This window comes from Cibotium barometz, chromosome 12 (assembly GCF_041138505.1).
Source record: "Cibotium barometz isolate CiBa-2024 chromosome 12, ASM4113850v1, whole genome shotgun sequence".
Lineage (NCBI taxonomy): Eukaryota > Viridiplantae > Streptophyta > Polypodiopsida > Cyatheales > Cibotiaceae > Cibotium > Cibotium barometz.
This window is the reverse complement of record NC_141057.1, coordinates 28,408,993-28,432,540: the sequence shown is the minus strand read 5'-3', so window position 1 is coordinate 28,432,540 and position 23,548 is coordinate 28,408,993. Positions and strand designations below refer to the sequence as shown.

Sequence of the window (23,548 nt, the reverse complement as noted above, 5' to 3'; positions counted from 1 at the left end):
CATTCAGAGTTAAATTCAATGGGACTTGCAATACATGTGGTAAGTATGGCCATCAATTTAAGGATTTCCTAGTGCTTAAGCGTATGTTAGCAAATCAGGCACCACTAGCCTGGTCAAACAGACCTAAAGTACCCGCACTGATGCCTGCACCACCTATCGAGCAACCGTCACAACACATAGTTGCAAGGAACCCAAATTTAGTCCAGTCTGTGCCATTACCACCGCCAGTGCTGCTAGGACCACAACCTCTACATCCGAGGGTTACCCCTATAAACCAGATGGGTTGTGAGTCACATAGTGCATGTGGGGATTATGAAGAGGATATAGACCCCACTGTTCCATATGGGATTGATACGTTTGAAATGACTCCCCAGTATTACATGGAGGATCATTTCGGGCAAGTCAAGCCTGTATATCAAGTGGCTGCTCTCGCCCACAAGAGGGAAAAACCTTAATACCTTTGCCAGGAGACCACCTCTTCAATGCTACGATTGTGGTGGACCGCATCGTGTAGCGGAGTGCCCTAATAGGCTACAGAAGATAGGTACTCAAATGCAACCAAATCAAGGGAGCACGTCGGGAATGCCAGTACTTACATGTAATTGTTATGGCATAGATTATCTGATTTCTCAATGTCCACATAATCCAAGTGCACCCAAGATTACGCCATTGAATTTGGTTGAGGTCACCAATGAAGCACTAGGAACCACACCTGTTGTACCTACAAATGTAGTCACACGGTCAATGCTTCAAAATCAAAACTACATTCTTGAAGAGAGGGATACTGCATCAATTGCTTGAGCAAAGAAAAAGAAAACGCGACGGAAGAGATCGCTTAATGCCACAAGCTCCAAACCTAGTTCAAAGACTAATATAGGGATAGGAGATAACCCTGTGTATCTGAATGATCCTGAAGATGATTGTGATTCAATAGAAACCATGGAGACCAAAGCCACTACTTTAAGGGAGGAACCCACTCGGGAGCGCAACGAAGGAGAATCAAGAAAAGACATAAATCGGGGGAAACAAAAGGAAACTCCTCCTGCCCCGCAACCAACTCAGCTGATGCCCTCTCGGCTACCTAGACTCTCATAGACAAGCCACGTGGGCCAAAAACCCTCAAGAAAAAGATTGGGACTTACCTAAACCCAGTAGAGGAGATTGAACGAGTGTAACACTTAAGGGGTTTAGTGGAAGAAACACAAAGAGAACTGGAGCCAGAACCTAGAAAAATCAAGATCCCACACACAGTGTTTCCTACACAAGTTCAGCCTCACAGGAGCCATAAACTGTTAGCTATACCTAGTATCATTCGGGAAGAAAGTGAGGATAGGACATCAGGAAGTGGGAAGACACCCTTCTTGCTTGAAAGAATGTTTAGTGAGAGAATGCCTAACCCCATCGAAGAGGAAGTGATTCCATCTTCACCAGTCCCTAGTCAAGGGCCAATATCTCAAAAAGTACCGTTGAATGTGTCCAAACTAATGGATTTCATGTCCTTTGAAATCAGAACCACGATCATATCCAAGTTATACGGAGATGTTATACGGAGATCATGAGCTATTCTTAGCTCTTCAGGCATTTCTCAATGGAGAACTGAAGGTGGGGTTACCACAATTTGCAAATATGAATAGACCCGACACGCTTCAAGATGTGGAGGAACATTTGGATCTACAGCCCAACCTAGATGAAGACTGGGTCGTTGAAATACCTGTTATCAAGTTGGGACAATACTTTGAAGGTGACGAATCTAATGCAACCCTCCCCCCATTACTACCAAGGAATTAACTCTAAAGGGAATACTTGATGGTGGGAGTGAGCATTGTGACTAAAAACTGTTGGGAATCTATGGGAAGACCTCACCTAGAAGTCACAAACATAGTGGTTAAGATGGCAAACAAAACTATAGCTAAACCTATTGGAATGCTAAGGGACCTTGAGATCAAGGTTCTGGGATACAAGGTAAGGTATACCTTCATTGTAATGGATTTCCTTAAGCATACTCTGACCAATGCGACTCCGAGTTTGAATCTCAAGAAGAAACTGACTCTGAGCCTGATAGGGGATATGAATTGAATATTCACCCAAGTGTGGAAGCCACGTGCTCAAGGCCTAGGACAGTGACCTCTTGCAATTCATCCAAGAGTGAGGGGGGCACTAGTGAAGATCGATCAAGTGAGTCTGAATCTGATATAAACAAAAATCACAAACTAGGTAAGAAGAAGATGAGACATAAGCGACAACTCTATCGAACTAATGTACGAGCTAGAATAAACAAAGAAAGATCCACTGCATAATGGCTTAGTTATGTAGGAGCATATGACGCTCATCGGAAGTTAGTGGATAATTGGGGAGAATACCCCCAAAGCGTCATGTGGTGTAGTCCGTAACCTCATGACATCGCCCAATTAGAAATCGAAGAGAAGCCAAAACTAAGTCGTACTACGAGAAGGCGTCAAAACCGAGAGTTAGCTCAGCAACAAAAGGAAGCGGAATTTAAAGAAAAAAGCATGGCACAACAAGAACCGGTAGACTTACACACCGCACCCGAGCATTTCAAATCTTTTACCACTGGGGAACGTAAAGTCATCTACACAAAAGCCCAACAAACGCCTACCAATGGGAGTAGCGGTGTCTACGATGGCCCGTCAGTAGTTAAGGAGATAGAACTAGTAGATCCAGGTGAGGAGTCTAAACTAGTTTTTATTGCTCAAGACCTCACCAAGACACAAGAAGCTACACTTAAAATGCTTCTTAAAGAATTCAAGGACATATTTGCTTGGACATACCATGATATGAAGGGTGTTCCACCCTCTGTGGTGGTCCCACACACAATTCCAATGATTAGCACTGTTAAACCAGTCTAGCAACGTCCCTACCCAATGAGTTCTAAGTATGTAAAGACTGTACACAAGAGGAAATTTAAAAGCTTATAAAATGTGGATTCATATACCCTATTGAGCACTCAGAATGGGTTTCTCCGATAGTCATTGTACCAAAGAAGAATGGGAAACTCAGAGTGTGCGTTGATCTCAAAAAGGTTAGTGCAACCACTAGAAGAGATCATTACCCCTTGTCATATTCGAAACATGTGCTTGAAAGAGTTGCAAGCAAGGAGGCTTATAGCTTTTTAGACAGGTACTCTTGTTATAATCAAATCACAATTGCAGTAGAGGACCAAGCTAAAACAGCTTTTATTAACGGAGTTTGAAGTGTTTGCCTTTCGCGTCATGGCCTTTAGCTTAACCAATGCACCTGCAACATTCCAAAGATTGATAAACATAGCCTTTAAGGAATATCTAAGGGACTTTTGTGAAGCCTTCTTAGATTATCTTTGTGTTCATTCCTCTTGAGACGAGCACTTGACGTGTTTACGAAAAGTATTTGAAAAGTGTAGATTATATTGCATCTCATTGAATCCTTTAAACTGCCAATTTTGGGTTAAACACGGAGTTATTCTAGGGCATATAGTGTCCAAAAATGGGATTTCCACCGCGACGAAAGTAAAGTCAAGGTTATTCTGGAATTTCCCCCACCCACCAACTACAAGGGAGTCCAGCGCTTTATGGGGGCCATGTTGGTTATTATCAAAGGTTTATTTTATTCTTCGCTGAGATAGCTCAACCATTGTGTACAAGCTTCTCATCGAGTTTATTTGGACCGAAGATTGTGACCGTGCATATGAGTTATTAAAGAAGGCCCTGGCAAGTGCTCCAATCTTGCGAATGCCTAACTGGGATTTAATCTTCCATGTGCATATTGATGCATCAAACTTTGCTATTGGGTGTGTACTAACTCAACCTGGAGAACATAAACTAGACTACCCCATTAGCTTTGCCAGTCGCACCAGTTGAACGATGCTTAAATGAACTACACCACTACGGAGCGAGAAGGGTTGGCAATGATATATGCAGTAAAGAAATTTCGTTATTACCTTCTTGCCACCAAGTTTGTTTTCTATGTGGATCATCAAGCATTGTTGTATCTAGTGAACAAACACGATGGTTGTTGATTCTTCTTGAGTTTGATTTCACTGTTGTTGTGAGACCTCAAAAAAAACATGTCATGGCTGATCAATTGTCTCGCATACCTAATGGTGAAGCTCCTACGGGATTTGATGATGACTTACCTGACACTTCCTTGTTCATGGTGGAGACAATGCCTGAATGGAGAGAAGATTGTTAACTTCTTGGTTAATGGTTTTCCACCCAAAGAGCTTCGTAAAGATCTAGCTTAAAAGCTGATCAAGGAATGCGAACCCTATTGCCTAATGGCCGGTACTCTTTATAAAAGAGGAAAGGATGACGTTCTTAGGCATTGTGCCCGAGAGGATGAGTATCTATATATTTTATAAGAGGCACATATGGGCGCAGCTGGTGGTCACTTTTCAAGAGACTTAACTGCGTGAAAGATATTGCAATCAGCGTATTGGTGGCCCACTATGTTCCAAGATGCATCACTTTTTGTGAAGGGTTGTGATGATGAATGCCAACGCTACAAGAAACCCCAGCGAAAAGATCAAATGCCCCTACATCCAATTAAAGTAAACCAACCGTTTGAAAAGTGGGGTTTAGACTTTGTAGGTCCAATTAGCCCAGCGGCCCGTAACACACAATCTCGCTATATTATTGTGGCCACTGACTATGTGACCAAATGGGCTGAAGCAAAAGCAACACATAAGGTAGATGCGAGGACAACAGCCAAGTTCCTCTTTGAAAATATAATCACACGCTTCAGTTGTCCTTTTGAACTTGTGAGCGACAACGGTATGCATTTTATAAATGAAGTGATTAAGGAGCTCACAACAAATTTCATGATATCCCATTATAAATCGACTCCTTATTATTATCCGCAAGTGAATGGCCAAGCCAAGAGTACCAACAAGACCTTAATCTCTATTCTGACAAAGATAGTTGAGGCTCATCGCACGGATTGGGATCTAAAGTTTACGTCAGCTTTATGGGCCTATTGTAGTGCGTACAAAGTGGCTATCAATTGCACACCATTCAAGATGGTATATGGCCAAGAAGCAGTCATGCCATGGGAATTTGTCATTCCTAGTCTTCGTGTTGCTACTCAAGAGGGCTAGGATGGTAATCCCTTAGTAGAGCGTTTATATCCTTGAGCGGTTAGACGAAGAAAGATAATTGGCGGTGTACAATGCCCTTGTAGAGAAGGATAGAAGGGATCGCCACCTGAAAAACAAGGACATCAAAGTTGGGGATAAAGTCCTGATGTATGGAGTGCGTAACGAAAAGAAGAAGCTAAAATATGCTGGTAAGGGACCATATAGAGTATGTGAAATTACCCCGCAAGGAACCATCCAAGTGGAGACTCTCGACGGAGTTGAAACCATTGGATTCCTCAATGGGAGTAAATTCAAAAGATACTATGACCCCCTACGCCAAGAGGAATTACATGCAATCCATCAAAAGAAGGCAGCTAAAGAGCAGGCTGAGCTTAAGAAGATACAAGCGAGAGTTGAAGCTAAAGAACGTCAGCAGCGTGTTAGGCACCAACGAGAGGCCAACTTGGGGATTATGCAAGCATTTTTTGAGGAGGCAGATGAGGATTCACTAGAATCTGACCCGCCTCTACGATACCCAATTGAGCTACAGAGTAATGCATTATTGGATATGGGAGCTCATATGGAGTGTGGTGTCAACTTGGAAAACCACCCTTATACAAAAGTACCATCCAAGTTAAGGGTATCAATAAGAAGAAAATCACTGTCTTGGGAATTCTGCACACTCCTGTTGCCTATGACAAGGGGACTTGTGGTTCAAAGCTTTTTGGTTATGCCCTGCTGGTACAATGGAGGGAACTGTAAACTTATCGCGCAAATGGATGTTAGCCACCAAGTGCAATATTGACTGGGCAACCAAGCAAGTTACAACGCAAGAACCAGCTCTCAGCCTGACCACTCAAGGTCCCGCACCTAAGCCATCAACTCTGGACAAAACGCTAGATAAGGAAAAATCACAAAGTCAAGTGGCTACACCATCTTTGATTGTTTGCCACCCCTCTAACGCTTCAACGCCAAGAGTGGAGATAGGCAATGTGGTCCCCAAGGCTTCGCTTACTTTACCGAAGAGTACATTCAAATGGGTCCCAAAAGCTTCGTTAATGGCTACCTCTACTACTCAATCTCGTTCACACAAGAAGCCTCGTAGTAGGAAAGTAGCTACCCGCCCTAGAAAAGGCAAGGTAACATCACGTTGGATTCCTAAAATATTATTAGCAGCCCAAGGATACTATGAAGGGAATGACTAGATTTGGGTCCCTAAGCATAAGTTGAATTCCTCTGCATTGCCTGTAAAATCTTGTAAGCCAAATGTTGCCACCCCAATGACAATTCAAGACCGTGGTAAGGGAAAGGTAACAGAGTACTCCACACCACATCTTCCAGAGCTAGTTTGGATTCCCAAACGATATCGATCGATGCCACCTAGCTCAGGAAGGGGGGAGTCACAGGAAGCTTCTAGCTCCTCATGCCATTCACACGTTGATATAGAAGTTTCTGCACGCTCTACACCTACCCTTGTCAATACCCACCAAGAAACCAATGAGCCTACGTCTCCCCTTGTAAATGTATCGTCGAAAGCCATATCCTCCATTCGTTCATGGGAGCGTACACTACCATCTCTGCAACTTGATGTGGCCACACAAGGGTCATAAAAAGCTATCTACCCACATCACCACCTATAACCCATTGGACAAATTGGTTCCAAGGGGCTACAACATCATTGCAAAAAAAATGATCTACCCAAGGAAGGGGGGAGCATGTACTCACGTTTGACGGCCCTGCCCATCCATGTACTCACGTTTGACGGCCCTGCCCATCCATGCCATCATTATTGTTATCTGGGTCAGGGCCAGTTTCAGCGACAGCAGCCTCTTTGACTCCCCCTACCTCTAAACTGGCCTCTTCTACCTATGTGTTGTTGTGAATCCTGGGACTGTTGCTACTACTGTGCTGACCATAATTCTGACTACGTGTTTGGCCACCACCTTGGTCACGTCCACAACCTTTACCTCGTCCTCTACCTACACTTATGTAGAAGGCCAGCTGCTATTAACTATTTTTGTTTTGTGAAGACTATTGATCTTCACCCAAATTCTTCTCTTCAATGATCAACATTGATACCAAATCAGTGAAGTTGGGAATGTTTTCCTCCTAAGTCTGAATAGACGCCTTGAACGCCTTGTATTGTGGCCTGAGACCACGTACATTAGGAAAAATTTGGACTCACAAAATGACCCTCTAAGGGCTTTCTCTCTCTTCCATGAATCAAGGAAAAGTGCAAAAATAATGTTATAATATTGCTCCTCTTTCTTCTCTTTTTGAATCTTGTACATCTCAAAATATTAGTTTTATGATAGATTCACTTATTATTTTATTGACTGTCCAAGAACTATACCAGACCTGCCGCCAGAACTCGAATATCTCAAAAACTATTTTTTTATTTAAGCTGTTTTGAATATCTCAAAAGATATGACATTCTTAAATGTCCAGATTCATTTATGAATGAAGAAACAATCATTTTGTGATTCTAGAAGGATTTTATCTAAAAAATAGAATATCTTGATTTGTACTTTGTATTTCATGATTTCTTTTTACAAGTATCTAGATCCATGCTTTATCTATATTCTGGTGTGTTTTTATGTTTTTTTATAGACATTTGAAGAGAATAGACATTTTTTAAGAGTTTAAGAATGTGTTTAGATTTATTATTTTAGAGAATAGTGCATTATGAATGTGCGCTCTTGCCGCACACGTGTCGGAGCTAGGGACTTGCCAAGCACCGTGTGCGAGCCACGAATGGTGCAAGCACACAACCACCAGGAAACCAGCAAGCTCAAAATAGGGAGCAATGGTGTGTCACTCACCGCTCAGACCGCTGTCGTGAAGGATTCTCACGCCACGATGAAGAAGGAGCCGCCGCCGCCGCCCTACCACCTTGCCGCCGCCATGCCACCACGCAATGCTCGATCGCTACACACACACACACACTCTCTCTCTCTCTCTCTCACACACACACACACGCTGGAGAAGAAGATGGAGAAGATGAAGCAAGAGCATTCCTTGTATTCAACACACTCAGAGAATGAGAGGTTTTAGGTTACATTTGACTTTTATATGTGACCTGGCTGTTCACACATGGGCACCCACACATGGCCGGTCGATCCTAACCCTTATCCTAATGAAATTGGAGGTGCGCCTCTCATCGACGATCACCGAATCCCCTTACCCTTTAAATGTGGTGCCGACAAGCCGAGCCCATGACTCAGAATACGTAAAATAATTATATGACGTAAAAATTAATACGTCTCAATGTCCGCCACCATAGGTTAACATGCCCCCCTTCCTGATGTAGATTCCGTCCTCGGAAGCTATGGTATGGTAGGCTCGACAGGGTTTGTTGTGGTAGACTGCATCTGCAAAACAGGGAAGTAGAGTGAAACCATGCTTGGTCTTCAAAAGATATAGAGTGTATAAAAAATAAAGCATGTTAGACCACAATGGAAGTATGCCATGAGAACTTAGTTTAAGAGGTCACATTAAGGAGCTAGCGTAGCAAATTAACAGGAGTTTAAAATTATTGAAAGTAATTCAAGAGTTAGCAAGGTGTCGAAGGTTAATCAAGGTCTACAACTAGCCTAAGTCAAGGAAAATTACCAAGCTTAATAAATAAAAAGATGACCACAATGTGTCTATTCTAAGAACAAGCTAATCCCAAGAGCCTAAGGACACAAGAAATATGAGAGTCATAGGAGTCTTTTGTCTTTATTTCTTTTATGTTGTGATAATTTTTACAAACAATGGTGACCTCCCTAAAGCAAAGCTAGCATCGACCCTAGGGCCATGTTTACCACAAGGCCTTCTCCAGGAATCTACTAGCTCACCTTAGGCAAGGCTACCCCCTACCAACCCAAGGCATCGGTCTAGAGTGGAATACTCCTCTCCTACCAAGTGTCAATAGGGCGATAGGCCAACATGAAAGCGCATAACAGACGTACATTGCCATTTTTTGTAGGCCTTTCTTTTTATTTTTTATTTATCTCTTTGGATTTTTGCTCCCAAATTATCATGCGTTCTTACATCCTTTCGACAAAGGGGTAGAAGCTATGTCTTAGAGGTGAACACACATGGCCAGGTTGTTCAAGCATTAAGATGGTTTTAACCCTAGACCTAAGACAACCATATTCCAAGGTTAACTAAAGACATCATGCATTCCCAAGAATTTCTAAAATAAGGTTAAAACTTAATTAATGATTTACACTAACACCTTATGCAACTTCAAAAACTAAGTAGTGCTTGACAAATTCCATGTGGTTATGCATTATAGTTCATGCAATTAATTGATGAACAGTAAAAATGAAAGAGAGTGGGCATGGAAGAATTACACCTGTATTTTGGAGATCTCCTTGATTCGATGAGAAATGCCCACAATTTGATGTAGATATCCATGTATGAACATTGCGGCAGTCCCAGGACTATGAAAGCGAACCCACCTCAAACTTTTCAACCTGTACAATTAACTAACAAGCAGTAAGTGCTATACCACTAGTAGAGGCACATCAGTGAGAAAAAATAAGGACTCAAAACTAGAAACAACTTGAAAACACTAACCTACCTACTAGTCACCACACTAATACTGAGGATCAAGGTAAGAGGATGTTGTAGAGTTATGGCTGTAGCCCTAAGGCTAAGCCTCTATCTGAATCATCCAAATAAATAAAATCAGCCTCGGTAGTGCCATGAGTCTCATCCGTCCATTCATCGTCAGATATATCTTCTTCGTCCTCCCATCCACAGACTCGTCAAGAATGTAACTATGTGAGGATAGTCATCCTGTGGAAAAGTAAAGACTTGGGCTATCGGGGATACGTCCTCTATGGAGTAGGGGTCAGTCGTGGTCAATAGGCAAATTAGCCATTCTAATTCCTCAACATTTCCCTCACTGGCTAGTACATCTATATGACCCAATTCAATTTTAATTACAGGATAGCACATGTGAAATATCTGAGAAAGGTACAGATGATACCTCTCACCAAAGGTGGGAGTCGATGAAGTGTGTGATGCGCTCGTGCATCTGCCATATCTGTAAACACAGATATAGCATCAGTAGGTTCATGAAGACAGGTCAAACTTGTTTCTAATTGTGTACCGGGAGAGTCCTCATCCAGGGGTTTTGTTGATAGATCATGGAGTGGCAAGCTGCGTCATAATACCAATCCTGAAAATGTTATTGGTACATCACATAAAGGCAAAGAGAAAGTGGTTGAACCCCTTGGTATGCCTGATATTTCTGCAGGGCATTCTCTTGTTGATGGAGAGTCTAGTGGCTCGGAGATGAGCCTTGATGAGGAGCTTGGGATTCCAGCAATGAGGACACCTAGTGTGAGAAAGGCTATGGAAGCCATGAATGCAAAGTTACGAAGATCTAGAAGATTCAAAAACCCCATGTGCAGAGGTTGACTTATGATGGTTATGTGACATATCACTATGCTTATATGGCAAAAGTTTTGCAGGTTGTAGAAGCCACATGTTTTGATGAGGCTATTGGAAATGTGTGTTGGGAGAAAACTATGGATGAGGAGATGGATGCATTGTATGGAAATGAGACTTGGGATTTGGTACCATTGCCTGAAGATAAGAAAGCTATTGGTTGTAAGTGGGTGTATAAGGTGAAACATAAGAGTGATGGTAGCATAAGTAGCTACAAGGCTAGATTGGTAGCCAAAGGATATGCGCAGACACATGGGATTGATTATGTGAGGAGACATTTGCCCCGGTTGCAAAGATAACAACTGTGAGAGCTGTGATTGCAGTGGCAGCTAAAGGCTAGTTTTTACATCATATGGATTTAAAAAATGTGTTCTTGCATGGTGACTTGCAAGAAGAGATGTATATAGATCAGCCAGCTTGGTTTTGAGGATACAGGTCACCCGAAGTATGTATGTAAGCTTCGTAAGGCTTTGTATGGGCTGAAGCAAGCTCCATAAGCATGGCATGATAAGATTGCTAAGTATCTTGTCACTATTGGTTTTCATATGGCAGATGCAGATCACTCTTTGTATGTGCACAAGAGTGATAAGGGTATTTTGATCATCACCATCTATGTAGATGATCTTATTGTTGGGGGTGACAACTTGGATGAGATTGAGCATGTGAAAAGTCTTCTCAAAAGGAAGTTTGAGATGAAGGATTTGGGAGATCTATGCTACTTTTTGGTAATTGAGGTCATTCGCACACGTGATGGTATTTGGTTGTCACAGAGATAGTATGTATTGGACATGTTGTCCAAGTATGGGATGGCTAATTGTAAGTCAATTTCGGTGCCATTAGATCAAAATGGCAAGCTTAGTGCGGATGTAGGTACATGAAGATTGTGAGGAGTTTGATCTATGCCACGATCAGCAGGCTAGATTTGAGTTATAGTGTTGACTTAGAGAGCCAGTTTATGCAGGTTCTACCCAAACCACATCTTGACAGTGTGCGATGCACACTTCAGTATTTGAGGGCCACTATTGATTATTATGCATTGTTTTATGTAGCAGGTGTACCATTGGAACTATATGGGTACACAGATGTAGATTGGACAGGTAGCATCTCAGACGACATGAGATCTACTAGTGGATTTATGTTTTCAATGGGGAATGTTGTTGTGGCATGGAGCAGCAAGAAGCAGCCCACAGTTGCCTTGTCGAGTACATAGGCTACGGTGACAGCATGTGAGGTAGCTTGGTTACGAAAGCTACTTGTGGATTTAGGGTTGCATGTGGAGAGAAAGGTTGTCATATATTATGACAATCTTAGCAGTATACAATTGGCCAGGAACCCAGTTTTCCATGCGCGGACGAAACACATCGAGGTACATTACCACTTCATTAGGGAGAGAGTCTTGGCAAGCGACATCGACTTGGCCTACTCAACACACAATATCAGGTCGTTGACATCTTCATGAAGGCCTTGGGAGCTGAGAAACTCCACATATTTCAAGATATTCTTGGACTTTATGAGGTGGAGTTGATCTTGACGTGGAGTTGAGCTTGAGGGAGGAGTGTTAAGATGTCAAGCTCAACATGAGTTGACACTCACGAGGCACCTACATGACTGTTCGACATTTACATCACTAGCGGGTTTGGTAGGTGGCACCGACATATCTTTGCCAGAGATTCTACAGCTCGACTACATCAACCAATCCACACCTACCCACTCCACTTAGCGTGTTCACATTATGGACCGCTTGTATATACTCTATTCTATTTGTTAGTCACTTTATCTCTTTACATCAACCACTCCACTTAGCGTGTTCACATTATGGACCGCTTGTATATACTCTATTATGTTTGTTAGTCACTTTATCTCTTTTGTTTGTTGTATGAAGAAGAAGAAGAATTTTCAGCCTCTCACCTTGTGTGTTCTCTTCTAGGGTTTGTGTGAGCATATGTGTGCTTGCAAGAGCTCAAGCTCTCTTCTCCCCTGCATCCTTTCACTAGGCAGCATACCACCACCCTCGTGTTGGTGCATGAGGTCCGGATCCACCAACTCCTTGGGCCAAATGAATTGTTAACTCTCGAGTTTGTTGAGTAAGCTATTCCAAAGCATCGACATCTTGGGATCGTTTGTGAAGGGAGTAAAGGAAGTGAAGGGAGTTGAGAGAGTTGAGATGAATCTCTAGTTGCAAGTGCTTCAATTCTAGCACGTACCTCCACAAATATTTGGTAGATGCATGTTAGACGCCAAATCTTCATCCGGTTGACCAAAATTTTTACTTCTATATTTGATTTTCTTTACTTTATAGGTTGCTAATGCCGCCGCTTCAAGGTAAGTTCTTGGGCTTACTGATTCCACTTCGCCCTAAGAATAGGATGGAAACCACCAATAAAATGATCTCTTTTAAGAAATTTGGTAACTTCACCTGGATTAGTGATAGAGTGAAGCCAAATTATCCAAGCCGTGTTGAACTTTTCTTCATACTCCTCGTATTCTTCCAGTCTCTCTTGATGTAAGGATTGTATTTGTTGCCAAAGCACTTTGGTGGTTTGAGTCATGATTTACTTTTTTGCTTGAAAAACCGCCTCCAAATCCGCATATTTTCAACGAACTTCCAACCCGAGAGACAAAAAACCATGCACATGCATTCTTTTGCAAAACCATCGTGAAAGCATTCATCTTTTCCGCCACTGTATCCTTCCCAAAGATGGCATAAGACATCTTCATATTCTCTAAGGAATCTTTCCCATCTTCATTGGGTCCGCCATAAAACAGGGAGTAGGAAGGTGGACATCACATGATCTTCTTGCATAGCCATGTCCAAATTGTAAACTGAAGGTCGTTGGTAAAGAACTCCTCAGTGGGGGTAGCAAAATGAGAGTAGCAAAGGGAAACCAGCCTCTATAGCACCCCTCTACTCCCTCATGCAAGAGCAACAACCTTGGATGATCATCACAAGCACAAACTTAAAGCCAAAATACACACCAATAACCCAAAAGATAATAAGAAAGTGAGGAAGAGAGAGATCAAAATATGAAAGGTTAATATAGCGACTTAGTATAATGAGCAAGAGATTTAAGTAGGCTCTTAATGCTTCTCAGAGAGTTCACAAAACACACACCCATCAATAATTGCACTCTTAGCCTCACAATGATCACCCATATACACACAAAAAACATAAATCAAACTCTCTCTCTTTTGTAAATATAAGAAAACAACTCAATTGGCAATTTTCTTGGTGCTAAAAAATTCTATTTGAGAAAAAATAACAAGAATCTCCAATAGTAGGGAATCCAAAAAGTGATCCCTTATACATAAATCATGATCTAGACAAAAAGATTATATGAGGATTCTACTTCTTCTATTCTATCATCGACCATGCAAACATATATTGATATCCACAAATTGCAAAGAGCACGTACAACAAGTCACTCGCAAGGGAGGTTGAGTGGACTCCACACACATCTTCGTTGGATAGAGATTATCCCGCATCAAGAACACGTGAACCTTGCGGTCTACACACCCGATCGTAATGTAGTTGAGCTCCTCTATACAAGTTACATCTAGCTCTATCCTTCTTCCCTCCTTTGTGATGCACATGGTAGAAAGCTTGAACTCCACACGGCTCTTTTCTTCTCTTCTTCTCACTTTGGTTGTTAAAAAAGAGTGGTAGCATATATTTTTATCTTTGCTTTACAAGCATGCTTATCTTGGCCAAAAATGTCTCTTTTTTTACCACCCCCCCCCCCCCCCCCCAAAAAAAAGAAGAAGAAGACAAAGTGGCTTCTCTTTTGAGAAAAAAAGGTGGCTTTTCTAGAGAGGTGATAGAGACTTTTTTGCAAGACGAGTCGGCTGGATTTAGCGCTTCCACATGGGGGGCTAGACAAGCGATGGGCGGGCGCTTAAGTACCACAAGGAGGGCCCAACTGGGACCAAGGCAACAGCCAAAATTGCGTGGCCTTTCCCAAGGCAGGCAGGGTGGCTAAGGGTCCCACAAAAACCACAAACCCGTACGCTCTAGTAATTAAATTTAATGGGGTGTGGAGAGCCCTATAAAGGTGTCCCTCCTCCCCGTCTTCCATGCATGTGGGATTATTTCCAAAGAAAGGGAAAAAAAATATTCTTCCTTCCAAGATTTATGCAAGAATGCTAAGATCCTAAGGTGGTATATCGGCAATCACTTATTCTAATACATAAAATGAAGTTGGTATTGTTTTATTCTGAGAGTGCAAAAAACCGCAATCTATAGCCTAAATTATGCATCTATACTTAAATCACTCCGTTCGAGTTGCTCCTCTCTTGTAGGAGTGCATATAGAGAACCAAGCAATATATACATACATGTGTGTTTGTATATATGTATATATACATTATATATGTACGTACATACATACATACAATACATATACACACACACATATGTATCTATTCACACATATATGTACACACACACACACACACACGCATTCTCTTAAATAGGAAAAGAAAAAATGATTGATGGTATAATCCCTTGGCAAAACAAACACCACAGCTGAGTTATGGATACCGATTGCTACCAACACTCTGCAGGAACACTCTGATACTACATTTCCTACTAGGTATCACAAGGCATTACATAACATGTGTTTACCTGGACTGGCTGCGCCTGCCCATACACGTAAGGTGTGTCACAATGACTTGTGCACACAATGACATGTGTACGAGTCAAAACAGTGGCTTTATCGATAAGCTGCAACTCCCTCTATTTATCTGCTGTTTCTGTCTCTGTTTTGGGGGAGAAATAAACATTGGGATTCCCAAAGGCAGTCTCTGTGATGGGGTGTCTTTGTATAACCATGACCAGGCCAACCAAGGAGGCTTGTTGCGCATCACCTAAACCTTTTGTGACTAGGTGTTGTGAAACGTTAGTTATGCCATAATCTCTACTCATAATTTCAAAGTAGTCAAGACCTTCTACAACAAGGCCAGTATGACTGCAAGCTGAAAGAACTGAAATGAATGTTGATTCATTTGGCTCAATACCAGCCAAATTCAATTTCTCAAACATGTGGAGGGTTGCTATGAAATTGCCCACTCCTGCATGACCAGCTATGCATGCATTCCAAACTACAATATTAGGCTCAAGAAGCCCATCAAAGACAGCATGTGCATCGACCATGCTTGCACAATGGCCATACGCATGAATAAGAGTGGCTGCCACAGAGGGTATCCAGTCACACTCAGCAGAGACAACATCAAAGTGAAGCTGCTTGCATATCTCCAAGCTTCCTGTCTCACTGCAAGCTTGAAGAACGCAAGTAAGTGTAACTTCATCTGGAGTCACACTTTCCTCCAACATTTGTGTGTATAGCTGTAAACCCTTCTCTCCTTGGCCCAGCTCAACATATGCTGAGAGCATCACATTCCATGACACAATATCTGGTTTAGACAATGCACTGAACACATCCTCTGCTTCCACAATGGTCCCACATTTGCTATACACACTCACAAGAGCAGTACTGATAAGGATATCTGATGCATAACCCCTTCTGCGTGCATCTGCATGCAAGGCTTTCCCAATTTCTAGGGATGTGGGTTTGATCGATTGCCCAACAACATCCAGACCTACCTCCTTCTCTGCAAGGGCCGCACATGCCTGCAGGGCAATCAGAAATGTCAACTGGTTTGGACGTACACCTTCCTCTAGTATTTGTCGGTACAATTTTAAGGCTCTCTCTCCTTGACCCTGCTCAACATATGCTGCGAGCATGGCAGTCCATGATACAATGTCATGGTGAGTCAGTGCACTGAACACATCCTCTGCTTCCACAACTGCTCCACACTTGCCATACATACTCACGAGGCTGCTGCCAACAAAAACATCTAAGGTGAAGCCTTTCCTGCGAGCATCCGCATGTAGATTCCTGCCCTGTTGGAGGTCTGGAATGCTGCCACAAGCTTGAAAGAGGCTGACAAAGGTATAATTGTTTGGCTCCACATTGTCTTCTAGCATACATTGATACATTCTGAGCGCTTCGAGGCCACGGCCACAGTCAACAAAAGCAGAGATGATGGCGGTCCAGGAGAAGACAGTTCGGTGAGGTAATCTGGCAGATGTGTAGACCGCATCTTCGACAGCGCCACACTTTGCCAGGGTCACCACCAAGTAGTCACCAAGCAGGCCGGCCAGCTGGCTGGGGCTATGCAGAGCAAGATGCCAATGGACTTGCCTGGCATGAGTTATGGCCTTCCTCCTGATGCATGTCTTGAGCAGGGATATGTACGTATAAGAGGAGGGGGATGTGTACATGCGAGAGAGGACATCCATGGCCTTATCCAGGTGGCCTTTCTCACAAAGATCTTGAATGCCATCCTCATCATGGGTATAAGTAGTAGAAGAAGAAGGGCAGCTCTGCTCTCCCCTCTGCTGCTGCTGCTGCTGCTCATCATCGTGGTCGTCGTCGTCGTCGTCATCATCATCATGGTGATGGTGATGACGCACATGGAGGGAGGGAAGGCAAGAGTCTACCCAGGGGGGGTTGTGGCAGTTGTCCAGCCAGAGGGGCTCTTTGGAGGCCTTGTGACGGAAGTCCGGATGCGCGAGGCTTCTCTTGTGGCTAATCCTGTTATCCCACCAATGTGATGGGTTTTCAAAGAGGTCTTCCCAGAGCTCCTCCAGCCTCTCCTGGCTTCTCCTACCTTGCTGCTGCTGCAGCTGTGGTGATGATGGTTCTGATGGTCGTGGAAACACTGGTAACGTAAGAAGCGACATTGTCCCTGCCCAATGATTCGCCAATGTGTTCACATCGGCGGCCTCCTTAGGTCTGGTCTGCCTTGCAGGTCCTTAAAATAATTGTAAAACAATTATTTGTCCAAAGTTCTGCGCCCAGAGATCTTCGTACCTCACATGGTGTGGGGCGAACGCTCTAGCCAAGGATGGTACGAGTTCGAATCTCTCCTCTCCTCACTCCACAATTATAAGGGTGTGTGAGTAATGTGTCTCTTCAAATACACACACACTCTGGTGTGTGAGTAATGTGTCTCTTCAAATACACACACACACTCTCTGCCTTGTCATACAAGTGGTCATCATATGTAAACAGCTTAAGACCACCTAGTTGCATCCCCTCTCCACTCTACACAAACATACACGCATGCACACACATAGATATACATTTGTGATTGCAAACCCTATAAGGGCCATGCTGGCATCCACATTTTTAGAAGAAACATAAGTTAAAAAAGAAAGTTAGATTTCCATAAAAAGGCTCAAAGGCTCTAGTTCAAGTGGTTGTAACCTTACTGAATAGGTCCCAAGTTTTAAACCTTGACAGTCTAGCTTAGATTTAGAAAACAGCAAAAGAATTTCTCTATTAGGGCACTTGCCTTTGTTGACTACACACACACACTGAATATATTTTTTGCATAATTTTTTCAATGCTCCTTACGCCAAAATTGAAAACCCATCGCTTTTACAAAGGCGCCCCAAATAATAACGGAGGAATTAGAAAGAACCTTAGATTTCATAGTCTTGATGAGCTAGCACAACATGAGAGCCCGCTCCTCAATTGAACATGGCTATTAAATGATATCGGTAGGCTCTATCGTATGAATCCCTCATTACTTTAAACTTTTAGTAAGTATTTGTATTATACCTATGGGTTGACATTGAAAGGGAACTACTCTAAGATTTGTTTAGATAGATGTACTCTTATTTTGTTACAAGGTTAAAGAATTAATGTAAGAAGTAAAACACATGTGTGCACGCATGCAAGATGGAGAGAATCACTGAGTTCATTTTTTGGATGTAGATGCCTTCTTAAGGCTACAAAAGAATATACTTGGCCACCAATTAATGAGTTAATTCCTGGATGTAAATGCCTTCTTAAGGCTACAAAAGAATATACTTGGCCACGAATTAATGAGAAAAAAATTGAGAGAATGCTTTGAGTCAATCTTGGTGTCTTCCATATTCTTACAATGGGGCATTTGAATCAACCTTGTTGTGTTTATTATGTTTAGCAAGGGCTTTTAATTGATGTTACTTTTGCTATTGCATCCATAAAGCCAAAATCACTCTAAGGCCCATTTCCCTTTCTTTGTCTAGATGTTTTGTGAAGCATATTGTATTCTACGAGAAAAGTAATAGCCACCCAAAAAAATGGCATCCTTTTTTAATTACTTCTTTCTATTTGGAAAAGAATCTTTGTTTTTTCTTTAGCATTTGACACTAACATGCTATCCCCATTGTGCTGCTAATGCAAGAATCGTCCAGATTGTGGTTAACATGGCTATAGGAGAAAAAGTTTCCTGAAAGTCAAAACCTTCAAGTTGTGCAAAACCTTGGGTGACTAGCCATGTATTGTACTTTTCCAAAGTACCATTGGATATTTATTTTACTTTGTAAAAACCCATACAGTGCCAATCACCTTACACCTTGGAGGAAGATCCACAAAGTCCCAGGCAGATTTTTAGGATGGAGACATATTCTTCCATCCACTTTGGATCCCCTTGGCTTTTACATCTTGAGCACCTCTATCATAAGAGAAAAATTCATAATAATATTCTCTTGAGCCTTGTTTTGATCCTCTAATATTTTGGATCATTTGTGAACATCTTGAGGTGCATCCTTGATGTGACCGGATGTTTTGCTCCATCCAAAAGTTACATATACCACTTGGGGAATGGCTTACCTTTTTATGACACATTATGCCCTTGTTCTTTAAGGGTGGGCTGCCCTCCATAAGAATGTGAGGGGAATCCCATGCTACATATGTGAAGGTTATGTTACTTTGTTGATTTCCTTATTGCATGATGAAGAAAGAATCTCCTCCTCCATCCAACATGGTTGTTCTTGGAATACCGCATGACGGCTCACTATGATCTTCTTTTCCCGAAGGGGGTCATAGAGTTTATATTCCTTCGACTCCATGCAATAACTCAAGAAGATGTATTTTTGGCTTTTGGCATCTAATTTGGTTCTCTCAGCATTTGGAACATGTACATAACATTCACACCCAAAAACTTTCAAGTGTGTAGTTGAAGGTTTTTTACCCGAGTAAGCCTATAACGAAGTCATCCCTTTGAATGGTCTTTGTTGCACTCCTATAAAGAATGTATCAATTTTAACCATTGAGAATAATCCTTGTCATCTTGATAATGACAAAATTCTTGTGCTCTATAATGCCATTTTTTTTGTGGAGTGTGAGTGGTATTGAGCTGCTGCTTTATGCCTCTTTCTTTGTAGAAACCCAAGAAATCATTATCTGACATGAATTCTCCTCCTCAATCTATTCCTATCTCAGTTTCAACCAATCTAAGACATTCCTTAAACTTGGTCGAGACTTTTCCTTAAGAAAATGCACCCGAATGTTCCTACTATAATCATCTATCAATGTGTAAAATTAGGAAGAACCACCATGTGCAATTGTAATCATCTTTCCACATAGATTAGTGTGTACAAGATGAAGAGGAGTCTTGGCCCAAAAGGTTGTTTTTTGTGAAAAGATGGTGTTGCTTACCCATCATGCAAGATTCACATACATCCCACATACATTTAGACTATAAAAAACTGGTGCAAATTCTCAACTAGCTTACTTGGCTTAACTTTTTGCATCTCCAAAAGAGTATGCATACTGAGATGCCCATATCTCATGCCAAATTTTTGTGCTACTCAAGTTGGTCTGGATTGCAAACATAAGCTCATACAAGTTGTTCCTTTGGATGCCCTTTCCAATAACCTTATCATCTCCATCAAGAATGACTTCACCATTCTTTTCAAAGATGGACCCACAAGTCACGCTTTGTGAGATGGCTAAGACAAAAAGGAAATTTTTCTTCATATCTAGAGATCAAAGAACATTTAAAAAACTCTTCATACAACCTTCTTTAGATATAAGTGAAATAATACTTGAACTCACTACTACTATGATGTCATCTTTCATAGGCTTTAGGAAGAAATACCAATCTTTATAACTAGTCATGTGCCTAGAAGCCCAACTTTTAATGATCTAAGAATCAACTGTCTCATTACACACTCCTTTAATGGCAATAAATAGCTCTATTTTTATATTTAGAGTGTCATTCTTCGCATCTGCTTGCTTTTTCCTACATTCTTTTGCTATGTGCCCTTTCTTGTAAAAAGAATTCAACCTTTTTCTTTTCCTTACCCTTGTTTGTGTTAGCCTAAGAAAGCATGGTCGCCACCATTACAACTTTGCATCCTCATCTCTTCATCTCAAAGCAATGAGCTCCTTGAATGTGAGAGAAGTAGGCCTGACACCAATGTTCAAAGATGTAACAAAACTATTATACTTAGGCAACAATATCCTTAGACGAGCGAGATTTGGGGAGAGCACACTCATGTTGATAACAACCATATGGTCATGAAGATTTTTTATTATGGTGAGAAACACTTCCACTATTTCACCTTCATTTAGCTTCTCTTATTGAAGTTGGATTTTGGGATTTTGAATCCATGAGGGATTTTTGGTCTTATACTGGGGCTTTGCATAAGGTCCATGCTTATAAAGTTGTGTAGATATGTTGAACCATGGTCAATAAAATATCTGCCACGCTCGTGATGATGGCATAAAAAGCATATGAATTAGTTCGTCTCCAAGCTTGGAGAAGCTTAGCAGCAGGTGGTACAAGGTTATTGTCGCCACCTCTCTCTTGGTTGTTGTATGTTCTCTTTCTCTGTCTTTAACATAATGCTGCTATAGTTGGAGGAAGTGTTGGCTATTATGTTGATCAGAGGATCTAGAGACCTTTTCTAGGTTGAGATATTACTTGTATTGGATCTTTGCTTTATTGTAGGCTATAGCTGCCAATCAACTAGAAAGAAGCTGCTGACCATTGGATCTTCCACAACCTACTAGGGATCTGAGCGAGCTAATCTATGGAGGGTAAGATTCTTGATTTCCTACTGCCCCTTGAAGCCTTTGAGCTATCAACTATGGGTGGTTTGTATAGAGTAACCGAAGGTTGAAAAGAGAACCGATAGAAACTAGAAAAACCGTAATCACTCTCTAATCAATTACTAGAAATGGCCCTAATAATTACTAAACAAGATTGTTTGCCATCCAATACTAAGGGGATCAAATACCAAGTTAAGATTCATGGGGGCGGATCATAGCAAGGAATGCATAACATGCCACACGAGAGTTGAGATAATAAAACCTTGAATAAGATAATTCTAGGCAAGATTAATGAGATCACAAAGTCACAATAATTATCTCATTGCATTAGAGTTGATCCAAGTACATCTCTTTGTAACTCTCATGAATCACAAATGATGTGCACCCTTTTTTCACCCTTGTGCCATCCATGTGTCAATAAATGCTCAAATTCCATGTGCCACCTATTGCTTTCCATATTCTACCTTTTTGACCATTGACTTCACCTTTTACATATAACCATATAAATCAAGGTTTGAGTTAGGACCCTTATTCATTCTTCTTCCTTTCTACAGTGCATGCTCTTCCCCTTCCTCTACTCATGTTGTACACTTACACATTGCTATTTCAACAATACACACACCTCTTTGCTTTAAAAATTTCAAGTAATTATACTTTAATATTGTCTTTCAAGTAAGCATAAGTAGAACCTGACATGGATATAGCCATAGGGGAGTCCAATTTTGTTACAGCTCACAATTTAGCTGAATGAGTTCATTTAGAATTTCATGATGTTTTTTAAATCTGAAGTTCCTAGTTTGCCTCCACGTAGGAATGTGGAGCACATAATTGATTTAGAGAGAAAACTATGTGAATAGACCTTCCTATTGCATGAGTTTGAAGAGAACAAGGTAAATAAGATGATAGATGAATATCTTCAAAAGGGATTGATACACCCTAGCTTTTCACTCTTCGCCTCCCTGATTTTACTTGTTAAGGAAAAGGATGGTATGTGTGTTGATTATAGGTTATTTAATAAGCTTACAACAATCAAGCATAGGTACCTAATGCCAAGAATCCACAATCTCTTAGATGCCTTGCATGGTTTCGTAATATTTAGTAAGATAGATTTAAAAGTTGGTTACCATCAAATAATGGTAAGAGATGATGATAAGACAACTTTTAGGATGAGGTTTGGTTCTTATGAATATTTAGTGATGCCTTTTGGGCTAACCAATGTTTCTACTACTTTTATGATGCTAATGTGAATGACGTTCTAGCGTACAGTAAGTCTATTTTAGAACATGAATATCAATTTTGTACAATTTTTCAAGCTTTAAGGGAAAACTCTTTATATGCCAATGTGGATAAAACTATGTTATGCTTGGTTCAAATAGATAAGATTATTGGGTTTATATTTTTTTGACTATGGATCCCATGAAAGTCTCGGTAATTTTAGCATGGCCAGTGCCACGTAGACAATGTCACTACTTTATGATCTTTTCTAGGACTTTTTGGTTTTTATAGGTGATTCATAGAGGCTTACTCCTTACTTGCTGCACCTATGACCAATTTGTGACAAGAGTGTTCCAAGTTTGAGAAGCTCAATAAGAGCTTCAAGCTTTAAAGAAAAGGATAGAGGAAGACCTAGAGCAAAGGGTACAAGAATACGTAGCACATGCCTTGAAAGATAATGAAGGGCATAATACCAACAACAATGAAGAGGCCTTGAAAGGCCAAGGGAATGATACCAAATGAAGAGGCCTTGCAATAATGACATGATATCAATTAAGAGAAGGAAGAGAGGAGGAAAGGGCAGGAAGAGGTGATGAACAAAGCTGGGCCTTGTGTGTAGATCAAGAGAAATAGTATACGGTGACATACAAAAGGATAAGAGGCCCAAGCAGAAGTGTAAATAGACTTAGAGAAGGAGGACCAATTCAAGAAAGATTTCAATGCATTCTAAGTGATGCCAATGGAGATAGCAAGGCATCAATGAATCTCGATTCTACTACGGGCCTGACATATGATTCTGCTACTGCAAGGAAAGGGAAACCAAAGGGAGGGGTAGAAGGGGGATAAACCAGCATGTGGACTGTTAGATAAACTACATGGAGGGGATAGGGAGTAGCAGAATTGCAAGGTAAAGGTAAGCAAAGCAAAGGGAT

At 41.4% G+C, this 23,548-nt stretch overlaps 1 protein-coding gene across 1 annotated transcript; it reads right to left on the bottom strand.

Annotated features, from left to right (window-relative positions):
• Window positions 1-15,244: 15,244 nt before the first annotated feature.
• LOC147633256 (putative pentatricopeptide repeat-containing protein At3g01580) lies at window positions 15,245-17,254 on the bottom strand. The gene has a single exon (XM_086805712.1). The coding sequence runs from the start codon at window positions 17,252-17,254 to the stop codon at window positions 15,245-15,247; it is 2,010 nt and encodes a 669-aa protein (XP_086661838.1).
• Window positions 17,255-23,548: the final 6,294 nt, after the last annotated feature.

Coding starts and splice junctions, on each gene's coding strand:
- LOC147633256 (XM_086805712.1), bottom strand. CDS start 17,254: ATGTCGCTTCTTACGTTACCAGTGTTTCCACGACCATCAGAACCATCA.